This window comes from Ambystoma mexicanum, chromosome 7p (assembly GCF_040938575.1).
Source record: "Ambystoma mexicanum isolate Mex_15411 chromosome 7p, UKY_AmexF1_1, whole genome shotgun sequence".
Lineage (NCBI taxonomy): Eukaryota > Metazoa > Chordata > Amphibia > Caudata > Ambystomatidae > Ambystoma > Ambystoma mexicanum.
In genome coordinates this window covers 102108618-102121956 of record NC_090939.1, presented here as the reverse complement: position 1 = coordinate 102121956, position 13339 = coordinate 102108618, and the positions used below count along the sequence as shown (strand labels likewise).

Sequence of the window (13339 nt, the reverse complement as noted above, 5' to 3'; positions counted from 1 at the left end):
TCAACATGGGTAATGAGGACTGGGGGGGGGGGGGGAGGGTCTGTCCCTGGGATGAGAGGATGTCAGATAGAATATTGGTAGGGCAAGGTCATCTGCGGCCCCAGTCCTGATGGCATCCCGCCATTGCTTCTCAAACAGGAGCCAGAATTATGGGTGGGCCCTCTACTGAACCTTTTTAGGACCATCTACAGGGAGGCCAAAATCCCCACCACTTGGAAGCAATCTATTATCATTCCAATTTTCAAACAGTGCGATGCATCCGATCCCAAGAACTACAGACCCATCGCCCTGCTTGGTGCCTGCAGTAAAATCTTCACCTCCCTTCTCCTGAGAGACCTCTCCCGCCATGTCGAGGAACTTATCCTTTTGTTTAAACACCAGGTGGGTTTCCGCTCGGGAATGGGGACTTCCCTTAATGGTTCAATATTTCCCCATCCCTCTGGGGTCGTAAAAACAGGGGCGATGGGCACTGTCTATATGGCTTTTAAAGACATGTCCTGCGCCTTTCATACGGTTAGCAGAGAACCCCTTTGGAGAAATCTCATAGAATGGAAGGTCCTGTTAACAATTTTTCAGATTCTGGAACTGTTAAATAAAAAGAGTCTTCGTTGAGGGTCAGGCTGATGAGGGACGGGGCTATGTTCGCCCCTGTTTCCACATTTGTGGGGCTGAGAAAGGGCTCTGCGGTGGCCCCAACCCTCTTTAATTTGTATATTTCAGACATTGCAGCCCTATGGAAGGCGGGAAACACCAATCCGATCAAGATGGGCAGTTTAGTATTGAACTGTCTCGCATTCACCGATAATATCTTATTCGATAAAACCCCAATTGGCCTCAGGAAACTGACCCTCTTCTTCCAGAACGCAGTCCAGAATAACCTGCAAATCAACAGACAAAAATCAAAGGTCGTCATCTTCGATCTAGAAACGTCCCAAAACTTGTATTTGGAGGGTAGGACCTTGCAACCAGCTATTCTAGGTGGGCCTGGATTACCCTATTTAGGGAGGGGTTTCCTACTGTTGAAAATGAAGTGGATCTACTCCTAACTCTGCCGCTACTCCCTAATCCCTTTGATCAGGTTTATTAAACATCCAACTAACTATTTTATATGGCTTGGGCATATTTTTGTTCGGTTTGGGGGCCCCACTTAACACTCTTCAGGGGCTCCTTTGAAAGTGAACCTTGGGCTTGAATCAACATGTTCCCAGTGTTGTGGCTAGACATGAGCTGGGTCTAGTGTCCCTGGCAGCCAGAGGCCTATGGAATAAGCTAGCCGAGGACACCAAACAACTCCCTCTACCAAGATTTGGGTGAATCATCTCAATCTCACACGGCCTCTACCCTTGCCCAATTCAAGCTTACGATGTGTGTTAGGCAAAGTTTGTATGCAGTACCCTTTGGGACCACTACACACAACTAGGACTAGAGGTGTAATCAAAACCAACCTTTGGTATAAGTCTGTACCACACAGTTTTGGTAGCATTGCTGAGCAGCAAGGCTCATCTCAAGAAGGGAATTGAGCTGTAATGATGTTACAGAGGTCTACAATCACAAGTATTCAAATAGACTCTTACAACTCAAGGTTTCTTGATAAAACACGTATTAATTTATTTCAGTCAGTTATAAAACATTCACTAGAAGGAGGCACTATAACTCACACACAAATATACTTCAGTACTTTACACTGTACGTTTCTGAGACATTTAAACTACTTTGAAGTAGGAGCAAAAATGCATAGGTTAATAAAAAGAAGCTTACAGTTATTCGACAGTGTAAATACTTTAAGTTCACCAGAGGAGTCAATTCAATGCAATAGGTTAGGCTAAAGTCTTGTATAGGATAAAGCAGTTTTTGTAGTTAAACGGAAAAGCCTTTGCCAAAGTTCTCAGAAGTAGTTCGTAAAAGATTCGTATGTTGGGTCACAAGCTGACTAGGCCTGCAAGTTGCCAAAGTTTCAAGCACTTTTGCGGTGAGAGGTAAGTTCCCTAAGTCGGGTTTTCACAGTACCTTACAATGAAGAAAAAGATGCAGCTGAAGACGTCGGTTCCTGGCAGTTCCTGCAGATCTCGCTGTTCCTGAGCCTCAGTCGTGGGGACAAGAGGGAGGACATCGAGGGACTCCTGCTCTGCACTGGGACTGGTCAAAAAGCTAGCAAATGGCAAATCTTCAATTCCAGCAGCTGTACTCAAGCACACAAACTGGTGTCCCTCTCCCTGTTTTTTTTGTTTCCTGCAGCACTCTGAGGAAAATACAACCAGCTCTGAGAATGGTATGCAGGTGGCTTAGTGTTGAGTTGATTGGTCACTCCAACTCAAAGGGAGAAGTCGTCCTTGAAGGGCTTCTCTGTCGAGATGAACTTGGCGATTCAATCACGCCAGAGTGCATTTCGGTCTCATATGAGACCAAACACAGGGAGTTTTGGGCACCTCCCTCACTTCCTGCCTACCCCAGACACTCGGGTGCCAGAGGCGGTCTTCAGTCCTGAAGCCCGCCAAAGGCGTAGGAACAAAGGGACCAAACCTTTCCAAAAAGAAATGGCGAAAAAAGAAGACTGGGACCTGTTTAAACAAAGGGGGCTCAGACGCCATCTTGAAAAACATGGCTCCCGCGATTTGATGCTACCGTTTTTCGTGGTCGAGAAAAATCATGGTAGTTTGTTGTAAAACTACTACCCCCAGCCATTTCGAGAGGAAAGGGTAGCATTTGACTGCTACATTAGTTTCTAGACATCGGGTGATACTAGGTAACCTCTTCAGCACTCTTTTGTAAGATAGGGTGGGCTGGGTCTAGGAATGTGAAAAGACTAGTAAAGTCAATTGCGCTTTACTTTCTCTGGGAAACAGTAGTTTATCCCAGAGAAGGTATTTAAACCTTAGGGTAGCCTAAAAGGCTTCCCCTGTGTCACTGCACTGAGGGTGCTGTGTGACACAAATGAAAAGATGATGCCTATGGAGTTGTTTAAAACGCCATAACCAAAGAAAAGACAAGAGTGAACACATCAAAATACATGAGAGAGTGGGAAAAAAAAGGCTCACACTCTCTCCAGGTAAAAAAAATCCTCAAAATCCAGCAAAGTTGCTGGGGGTCTCGAAGGTGAAGGAAATTGGCACATTGATGAGAATTCTCCCTAACACTGTGCAGTATATTCCATTGTATCAGGTCCTCCCTGGACGAGCTGAAGCCTTTAAGGGGGTTGTAAAGCGCAAATGATATATTGCAGAATGGGCAGAAAGTTCCGACTTACTGGGCAATCTCTCGCTCTACAGGGAGTATGCAGGGTTCAGAAGGAGGCGAGGGAAGAACCGGATATATTCATCAACTTTCCCAGGCCCAATAATTCAGGCTGGTTACCTTTGTTTCTGCCTGAACCAACTTGCAACCCTGGAAAGGAGGTTTAAGTCGGGCAAACCACTTTTCTCCTTCTCCCCTCATTTCCAGTGTTATGATGATGACACACAGCTCTCCTTAAAACTTCCCTCCAGTACCCCCTCTCATCCTCCCTTCTCCATCTCCAGAACTTCTCTTCACTGTACTTGCACATCCGAATGTCACAAGGCCTACAGGAACACACGCTTTTATGTTACTGTTTTGCTACTGTTATTTACTCCCCTGTTCCCTGCCCACTTTGTCTTGTGGTGCCTGGAAACACCACTCAGTTGTATAGGCACCGGACAAATGCTCAATAAATAAATAAAAATAAAGAGTCTTTTCTATCTTCTGAGAGATGAATGGACGGCCTTGTAGAAATCTTCACTGAGGTTTATATACTACTGCCTTTCATAGATGGCAGGTTGGAAACACGCCGAGAGTACATTTGGCAAACTTCTCTATATTGAGCCCCAGTCCTCAAACTTCCCTGACTTGCTCTGCTAAATTGCTTAATTTCCTGTTAGTTTGTTGTTTGCCTGCCATCAAATACTGAAGTTACTGGTGTATTTTGTCAACGTGTGGCCTGTAGAGGTTGATTCCATTTACCCATAACAGTTTCTGCCTCCTAATCCCTCAATTGCTTGTTTTGCTATATTCTGGATTTGCTGGCACACTGGCATGCAGTAAAGACAAAGTGAACATTTATCAACTTATATAGGATTTTTGTGAGGTTCTTTTTCATAGAAGAGATACTGATCTATGCTTGTGTTTGATCAAATAACACTTTATTGCTTTAACACATACATTCCACCAGCAACAGAAGTTGGAATCTACAGTGTGTTGCATCCCTATTTCTTAAGGCAGGATGGAAATAAGGCTACTAGGTGACATACCCTTTGCCATCGAGTATGCATACAGTCACATTTATAAGGCCTTGCTTCTTTAATCAGGTGATTATCTGGCTCATGCACCAAACCAGATCTTTGGAAGTGGGTCCCTGTGACATAAGGGAAAAGGTTTAACACAGAGGTCTCTGATGTCAAGGTAGCACTGCTCTGCATGGGATCTTGGCATACAATCATATATTGGACGATCTCCTGTAAGGTGGAGGGTGACAAAACGTTCTATCTGCTATTAAGCTTGGCTGGTTTGTTTTATAGGTAGGGGTACTTAAAATAATAAGAAAAAAAAACAAGACTTGCAATGTGCTAAACCAATGAAGAATACTCCAAATAGTTTTGAGGTGGGTGTTCATAGTTACATTAAAAATAATCAACTTTCCGTCACTTAAGCCCTGCTGTAGTTCTGATCTGCCCAGAGAAAAAAGGGATTAAAACACACTGCTCTTACCTGTCATACGGCGTGTAACCATTCTGTTGCAGGAAGTCGTCTTTGAGCAGTTTTGCCACCTCTAGTGTGATTTTATCTGTTTCTGCCAATGAAGCCTAAAGAATAGAACAAAATAATGAGTTTTGATATTCAAATCCAAAGTAAGCATGCGATCAGAGTTAAACTATCTCTAGGACTGACTAAACCATCCATCTCAAGACGATTGGATATTGTTTATCTGATCTTTTCACAATATTTCAAAAATCATCACAAGAATAAGCAACTAATTTCTAACAGATGGCTGCTCAAATACCTGACATACCTGATTAACCCTCAGGTAATTAATTAACATTAATTACTGCAAAGGCTTCTATTGGATACAGCGCTGAACGGAAGCATTGCAAATGGCTTATTGACTGTGGGGAATTTTGTAATCAGAAAATGTTATAAGAGGTGGCTTGGTTATGTCCACGGGAGCATCATTTATTGAAGGGGGCTGTGGAGTGAACTGCTGCACTTTTTTGGTGATGCTGCATATTCTGGGGATGTTAAGTAGAATTTGTTGTTTGGTTAGGTAACATATGATTTTACAAGGATGCTTTTGTGGGAGGTTATTAGGGAAGCCTTTCTTTCTTACTTCCTTTGTAGAGAGACTGAAGTCCCCTGCTAGTGCAACCCTTTTCTGGTGTGCTGCCCTTAGTAGCCCATATAGCTACGAGGGTAAAGGTGATTTTTATTAACCCATTTTAAGTCCGAGGGTGGTTTTATCATTCAAAGTGTTCTGCAGAGTAGGCTGTTGAAACCATAAATAAATTGCAGCTGTCATCAGTGTTGCAACTACTTTTATTTCATTAGTAGCCTGATGCACCCATATGGTAGTCCTTAGGGGAAACAATTCATTTGTGAAGCTCTGCTCCTGGCCATACTGTCAATGGTCTGTGTGGACCACAAGGCATGGCAAAAATAAAGTCTGAAGTTGGCACATCACGAGCCCAGCAAGGCACCCAGGATTATGGTTTAAATGGTAGTAGACTGTAATAAAGTCCTCCAGACTTCCCAATGTACATCCAGTGTGGGAGGGCCGGTGATGTTGGAGCTTTTTAGGGCAAGCATGCTAGGCTGGCTGCCAAATAATTTGTAGGCCTGTCTGGTGTGTAGGCTGGATTAGACATCCACATGGTGAATATCATATTGCGTATTAGAGGGAGACCCTGTGCATTCCTGAGATCCAGAACTGATTTTTTCTTGCAGACTGCTAGAAGCTACCCTGCTGCTGATGATCCTGATTTGGCCATACAGGCTGCTGCACCCTGGCTCCCTTTGTCCTTGCATCTTGCTCCATTCCCCGTTAAGAGCATGTTGATATGGATTTTCAAAACCAGCCCTATTCCCTGTGGGAGGGTTCTCGGAGGCCGCCCTAGTTGATGGACAGGGTAAATGACACTTTGGTCTAACTATCGATGTAGGGGCAAAATGGCTACACACAGAGCTCAACAAAATACTAGGCATTTAAACACTAAGTAGTGTAAGGGAGGCATGGTATCACGTGTATGACACTGAAAAAAGACAATTTCAAAAACTTTTTCAATTTTCGGGTTTGGAAAAACCCCATCTTTGCCCTATAGTTAGGATGGGAGTAGTCTCTGCCATCAAACAATAAAGAAACAGTCCTAGTCGGTCTCTGTGAAATCAAAGATGGCCTATGCTAACAAATCCTAATGCCTGCTCTATCTCTTATACAAAACGTGTTTAAAGGGGAATATGTATGTAAAGGAAAATCAGTGTCATAACTTAAAGAATCAATGTGGCTGAGTCAGCTCTCCCCTTCCCACGTTGGGCAGCACAGACTAAGGCAGTGCCCGTAAACAGGATGATACTCTAGCTCAGGTTCTCAAAACAAAGGCAGTTCAAAACGTGGATCGAGGCCTGATAGGCCTTCTACGTTAAAGCCACTTATTTCAGCTTTCAAAAGTTCTTTCACAGTTGAACAAGAGTTCACACAGGTCTCCCTTGGTCGGGCTCAGACCTCTCAATCACAGCACTTGCAGGGGTTCCCTTCCCCACACTTTATTCACATTCTTTAGAGGTTCCCTTCCCCTAATTTATCACAATTTTGATCTCCCTCAGTCAAGCTCTGATCTTTCCCTGATGTCAAAGACTTTCGAAAGTGCAAGGTTTTTACTATAGACCTCCGCAGGACAACTGACTTTTCCTTTCAGCTTAGACTCTTGTGTTATTTGCCCTAGTGTCTCTTGGTCTGGGTAGTTCAATATCACAAGTACAAAGGTTCAACATTCACCTTTTCACTTCCCTTTTTGTCGTAGTTAATCTTGGTCATTACGCATTTTAGAATTCATTCACTGTCGCTTTATAACCAAACATTTCATCTTCCGCTTAGATTTTTGAGTGGCCTACTTCCTTTCGCCGGAACACTCACTATTCTTCATCACTGGCTTCAGAGTTATTGGTAATTTAAAGTTACCCACAGGTCTGCCTTCTTTTGCGTCTCATCCACACGCATGCAGCCTTCAATTGTGAGATATACTGTTGCGCCTTCAATCTTTCCTTAACACACACCAGCCTTTATGTCGCTTGCCAGTTCACCGGCTATGTGCATTAATTTCTTGTCTTTACGGTTTAAATTCATGAGTCAACGTTAATACCACAGGCTTGGCCTCGCCTCCCCAATTGTGTCTTCTTGTCTGTGATTTGGCCTTCTCTGCGTATCTTTCATGGCTCTTTGGAGGCAACAACCTCCTGCTGGGATCTCCTGGGTTTTTCTACCCTTTGCTCTCGACCCTCTGCCGGTCCTTCGGCTCCAGTAGGTTCGTCTTCGCCCCAGAAGAACAACTTACTTACCAACTGGTAACGTTCTTTCGACTGGATGTTCCTCTAACGTATTCCTCATCTTAGATGTATTCCATCCAGCTTTAGCTACTTCGGAAATTCTTTCTCGGCAGAGGGCGCGTGCGTTGATGTTGTGGAGTCGAAGTCCCTTAAAAGCCTCCATCAAGGGTGACGTCATCGGGTATACAAGTAGCACGTGCGGCGCCCGTTGGTCTCAGTTCTGTTTTTTCCGTCTTGCTCTGTTGTATAGATAGTGTAGGTAGCCAGGTGTCAGCCTTGCGAGAGTTGAAGTGGTAATAACCAGGAAAATCTACAGAGGGGTAGGATAGGAGAACGATGAGGAATACGTTGGAGGAACATCCAGTCGAAAGAACGTTACCAGTTGGTAAGTAACTTGTTCTTCGAATGGATTGTGTCCACCAACGTAGTCCTCATCTTAGATAGACTCCCAAAGCAGTGTAGAAAGCTCTCTGGAGGAGGGAGTAGATTTTTATTATTATTATATAGCTGAATATAGCACTGCTTTACCAAAAGCAAGCTCTTTAGAGTGGGAAGCATCCAGACTATAGAATTTAGAAAAAGTGGGCAGCGATGACCAAGTTTCTGCTTCACAAATAGATTTTATGGGAACACCTCTTTGAAGGACTGTCGAAGAGGCTGTGCCTCTGGTAGAATGTTCCCTTAAGCCTTGTGGTGGATCTTTGCCCGTCAATCTGTAGCATTCTGAAATGCAAAGCACAATCCAACGTGATATGGTTTGTTTTGACACCGATTGACCCAATTTCCTTTCGGTGTAGCCAATGAAAAGTTGAATATCCACTCTAAGCTTGGAAAGCCTAGAAATGTAAAAGCTTAAAGCTCTTCTCGGGTCCAGCTTGTGCAATCTATACTCCTCCTTACTGGGATGAGGTGGAGGGTAGAACGCAGGCAGAATCATTTTCTGATTTAAATGGAAATCAGACACAACTTTAGGGGAGAAGAACAAGTTACTTCTTACCTGGTAACGTTCTTTCGATGGGATGTTCCTCCGATGTATTCCTTAACTTTGATAATTCATTTCCAGCTTGCTCGCCTCGGAAACATTTTTCTCAGTAGAGGGTGCTGCACATCGACGTCTGTCGAGTTGGTGTCCCTCGACAGGCACCGTATCGGCGCAGACGTCACCATGCCCATAAATAGCCACACACAGCGTCCGTTGCTCAGTTCCGTTTTGTAGCATAAGATAAGTCATGCCTGAATTTGTTATTGACCTTGAAGGAGCGTAAGCTGCAACCACAAGGGAAGTATTACTGCGGGGATGGAAGGGAGGGGCGATAAGGAATACGTCAGAGGAACATCCCATCGAAAGAATGTTACCAGGTAAGAAGTAACTTGTTCTTCAAAGGGATTGTGTCCTCCGACGTATTCCTTATCTTTGATAGACTCCCATAGCAGTGGTGTGTAATTGCAGGTGGGAGTAAAAACGCCATGTTTCCCTTTAGGAATGAACAGAATGTAAAACTGCTTTGCCAAACCTAGTCTCTTGACTAGAGGAGGAATCCAGGTTGTAAAATCTTGCAAAGGTATGTGCGGACGAACATGTGGCAGCCGCACATATGTCTCGAACCGGAAACCCTCTTTGGAGGGCCGAAGAGGCTGCAATACCCCTGGTTGAATGAGCCCTAAGATTTTGAGGAGGCTCTTTCCCTGCTAGTTTGTAACATTCCAGAATGGCCAAAATAATCCTCCTGGAAATGGTCTGTTTTGTTATCGGTAGTCCCAATTTGTGCCCTGACTAACCTACGAATAGTTGGTCTGCTTGCCTAATCCTAGCAAGTCTGCTGATGTAAAAGCTTAAAGCCCGCCTTGGGTCCAGCCTGTGTAGCCTTTCTTCCTCTTTCCCCGGATGGGGAGGAGGATAGAATGAAGGTAAGGTAATTTTCTGAGCGATGTGGAATTCAGAAACCACCTTTGGGAGGAAATTAGGCTTCACCTGTAGGACAACTTTGTCTTTATGAAAAATTGTATGGGGGGGTTTACAAGATAGAGCTTGTAATTCACTCACCCTTCTAGCAGATGTTAGTGCCACTAATAAGACAGTTTTAAGGGTGAGAAATCTTAGCGAACAAGAGTGGAGTGGTTTGAAAGGAGTAGCCATCAGGAAATTTAAGACTAAATTTAAGTCCCATAAGGCAACTTGGAATGGTCTTGGAGGATACACATTAGTTAATCCCTTTAGAAATTGGATTACTAAGGGTAATTTGAAATACGATGGCTCCTCTGCAGTGCGCTTGAAGATCGATAGCGCTGCGAGATAGCCCTTGATAGTGCCAACTTGAAGGCCTGAATTCGCCAAATAGAATAGAAAGGATAACACTGTTGGTGTACAACATGAAAAGGGGTCGATATTCTCTTCTCTATACCAGCTGCAAAATTTGTTCCAACGGCAGCGGTATAAAGACTTTGTTGCTGGCCTTCTGGCCAAAAGCAACACCTCCATGACGTCATCAGGGAGGTCCCAATCCTTGTATCTCAACCTTTCAGAAGCCAAGCGTGAAGGTTGAGGGTTCTGATGTCTGGATGGAGAACCTGACCTCCCTTCTGCGAGAGAAGATTCTCCTTGAGTGGAAGGCGAATTGGAGGGCAGATGGTCATGTCCAGAAGGTCCGGGTACCATGTTCTCCTGGCCCAGTCTGGGGCAATTAGGATCATGGTCCTCTGGAATCTTCTCAACCTCCTGATCTTTTGAGGAATGACGGGGACTGGTGGAAACAAGTACAGGAGTGGAAACTCCCAGTCCACTACGAACGTGTCCCCTAGAGCTCCTCTCGGGGGAAATTCCCTTGAACAAAACAGATCACACTTCCTGTTGGTACTGGTGACGAACAGATCCACTTGAGGGGTTCCTCAAAGGGCGAAGACCTCCTGAAGGACTTCCTGAGCTAGTTCCCACTCGTGGGAGACTGTGCCCTGCCTGCTCAGAGCATGAGCCGTCAAGTTCTTCTCTCCGGCTAGGTGAACTGCCGATAGAGAGATTCCTTCTTGGATTGCCCAAAACCAGAGCTGCATCGCCTCTCTGCACAGGGGCAGTGATCCTACGCCTCCTCTTTTGTTGAGGTAGTGCATGACCACTGTGTTGTCCGTCATTATCAGGACATTTTTCCCCTGTACAGATGGCAGAAAAGCCTTCAGCGCTAGTCGGATTGCTCTCAGCTCTAACAGGTTGATATGTAGTCTGGACTCCGATGGAAACCAACGACCGCTGATGGTCAAGTCGTTGGTATGGGCTCCCCACCCCGCGAGTGAGGCATCTGTGACTACTGTCATCTCCGGCCATGGTTGCCAAAACAGTTCTCCTTTCAAGATGTTCTCCTGGCAGGCCCACCGCTGAAGGTCTCGAGCCACCTTGTCCGGAACCTGAAAGAGGTTTGTCATTCTCCCTGAGAATTGCGACCACTGAGTTCTCATTCTCAGGCGAGCCTCTGGCACAAGGAAGATGCAGGATGCCATGAGGACTAGCAACCTAAAAAAGTCGAAGGCTGGGAGACGTTGGGCATTTTGAAACTTGGTGACCATCTCCAGAATATCTTGAGCCCTCACCTTTGGTGCGAGGCTTTTCCCAGGGAAGTGTCCAGGACTGCTCCAATGAACTGGAGTGTCTGTGATGGTATCATCTGAGATTTCTTTAAATTGAGGGAGAAGCCCAGTTTGTGAAGGAAGTGGCAGACATAATCTAGCTTGATCTGAGCTTGTTCCGAAGATACAGCCCTGATCAGCCAATCGTCCAGGTAGGGGTAGCTGTGAATCCCCCCCCCTCCTTAGACTTGCCGCCACTACCGACATTAACTTGGTGAAGACCCTCGGGGCGGAGGTCAGCCCAAATGGCAGAACTCGAAATTGATAATGAGAGCCGCGAATTGCGAACCTCAGGTATTTCCTGTGTTTGAGATGGATTGGCACATGGAAATAAGCATCCTGGAGGTCCAGAGATACCAGCCAGTCCTGGAGCTGGAGGGCCTGAAGGATCTGAGAGAGAGTTACCATCTTGAACTTGTCCTTCCTGAGGAACTTGTTCAATTCTCGTAAGTCCAGGATGGGTCTCAGTCCTCCGTCTTTCTTCGGGATGAAAAAGTAGGGGGGGGGGGGGGGGGGGGGAGTACCAGCCCTTGTTCCTCTCCGCTACAGGTACCGGTTCTATGGCACCTTTCTCTAGCAGGTCTACAATTTCCTGCAAGAGGAGCAGATCTGGAACTTTCAGAGAGCTGTTCCCCAGGGGATGACTCTGAGGGATGCGTAGAAAAGGCAGGCAGTAACCTTGGGCAACTGTCTCCAATGCCCAAGCATCTGACGTAATAGCCTGCCATTCCGTCAGATGTTGAGTTAACCTGCCCCCTACTGGTGTCTTGTGAGGAGAGTCCTCAGAGCGGTTTGGAGGCGGCTGATGCAGATGCCGAGGGTAAAGAGGCACCTGCTGCTGCTGCGGCTTTTGTATTTTTAACCCGTCCACCTCGGGTGCATTTTTTCGGAACCCTTTGAAACGGCTGTCCTCTGCCTCTCCCGAATGCGGAATAGAAGCGAAAGGACTTACCTCTCCAAGAGGTTCCTGAGGGGCGATATGGTCTCTGACAGATTGCAGCTCCTAGGGATTTTGCTGCTGCCTTTGATGTTTGAAGCTTTTCTAAACTGTCATCCGCCTTTTTACCAAACAAAGAAAAGCCGTCAAAGGGCATATTCAAGAGTCTGCTTTGCACATCTGGAGCAAAACCAGACTTTCGCAACCAAGCAAATCTCCGGGTTGTTGTACTTGCCGCCATGGCTCTGCTGATGCTGTCAGCAGAATCGATGCCAGTTTAAAGGGATTCACACATTGCGTCTCTACCATCCTTGATGATGTTTAGAAACGCTTCCCTTTCTTCTCCCTCCAGGAGGTAGTCAGCCGCTGATGAAGCACACTCCCAACGTGTGTGGCTGAACCTTGCGAGCGTACAAGTAGCATTGATGGATTTCAACGCCATAATACATGCAGAAAATACTTTTTTGGGCATAGAGTCATATCTGTTGTCATCCCTGTCCTGTGGAACAGTTGGGTAAACCGATTTACTATCTGATGAAGTTGCTGCCTGAACAACCAGACTCTCCGGAGTTGGGTGTTTGGATAAATATTCAGGGTCAGCAGTAGACACCCTATACTTGGCTGATCATTTTTTGTTAACCGCCGGGATAACCTCAGGGGTTTCCCAGTTTGCCAATATTTTCCTTTGTAATGCCGCATGAAATGGCACCACAGGATCCTCCTGTGGACCTTTAACCAAAATGTCTGAGGTCGTCTTGCTGAAAAGCAGGTGAGGGTGTAGACCACCCCATAAAATCTATTATCCTTGCCATCAAGGTTCTATAAGGGGTTTCAGCATGTTCCGATGGTTATGGTTTGGTAAATTCCACTTCTGGGGAAGTGTCCAACCCACTTGCCTCATGTAAGGATTCTTGGAGGTCCTTAAACCTACCTTCCTCAGAGGTAAATTCCTCTGGTACAGGAGTTGCAGATCCCTGCAACTCAAAAGGTCTCTCCTCATCCGAATTCTCCCCTTCTTCATAAATAGATGCTACGGCTCTGGAATGATCAGGTCTTGGAAATGGTATAAATCCCATTTCTAGAGCAGAAGGGGACAAATTCGTCATAATTGGCTGAGAAAACATCGACGTCGTCGACGCGGACGTTAAAGGCTTCGAAACCATCGAAAAAGGCGACGAGGAAGTTGGTGGAGGCCTCGAGGAACTCGAGAGTATCAGAATTCTACTCGAGATTGTCGACGAC

The 13339-nt window shown here is 45.6% G+C and overlaps 1 protein-coding gene across 9 annotated transcripts in view; it reads right to left on the bottom strand.

Moving 5' to 3' along the window:
• ATP6V1A (ATPase H+ transporting V1 subunit A) overlaps positions 1-13339 on the bottom strand; it is a 1210625-nt gene that overhangs the window by 136137 nt on the left and 1061149 nt on the right. For all 9 annotated transcript variants that reach the window (XM_069635876.1, XM_069635872.1, XM_069635874.1 and 6 more), the window contains one exon: positions 4720-4814. In XM_069635876.1, coding sequence (XP_069491977.1) covers positions 4720-4814 — 95 coding nt within the window. The remainder of the gene's footprint in view (positions 1-4719; positions 4815-13339) is intronic.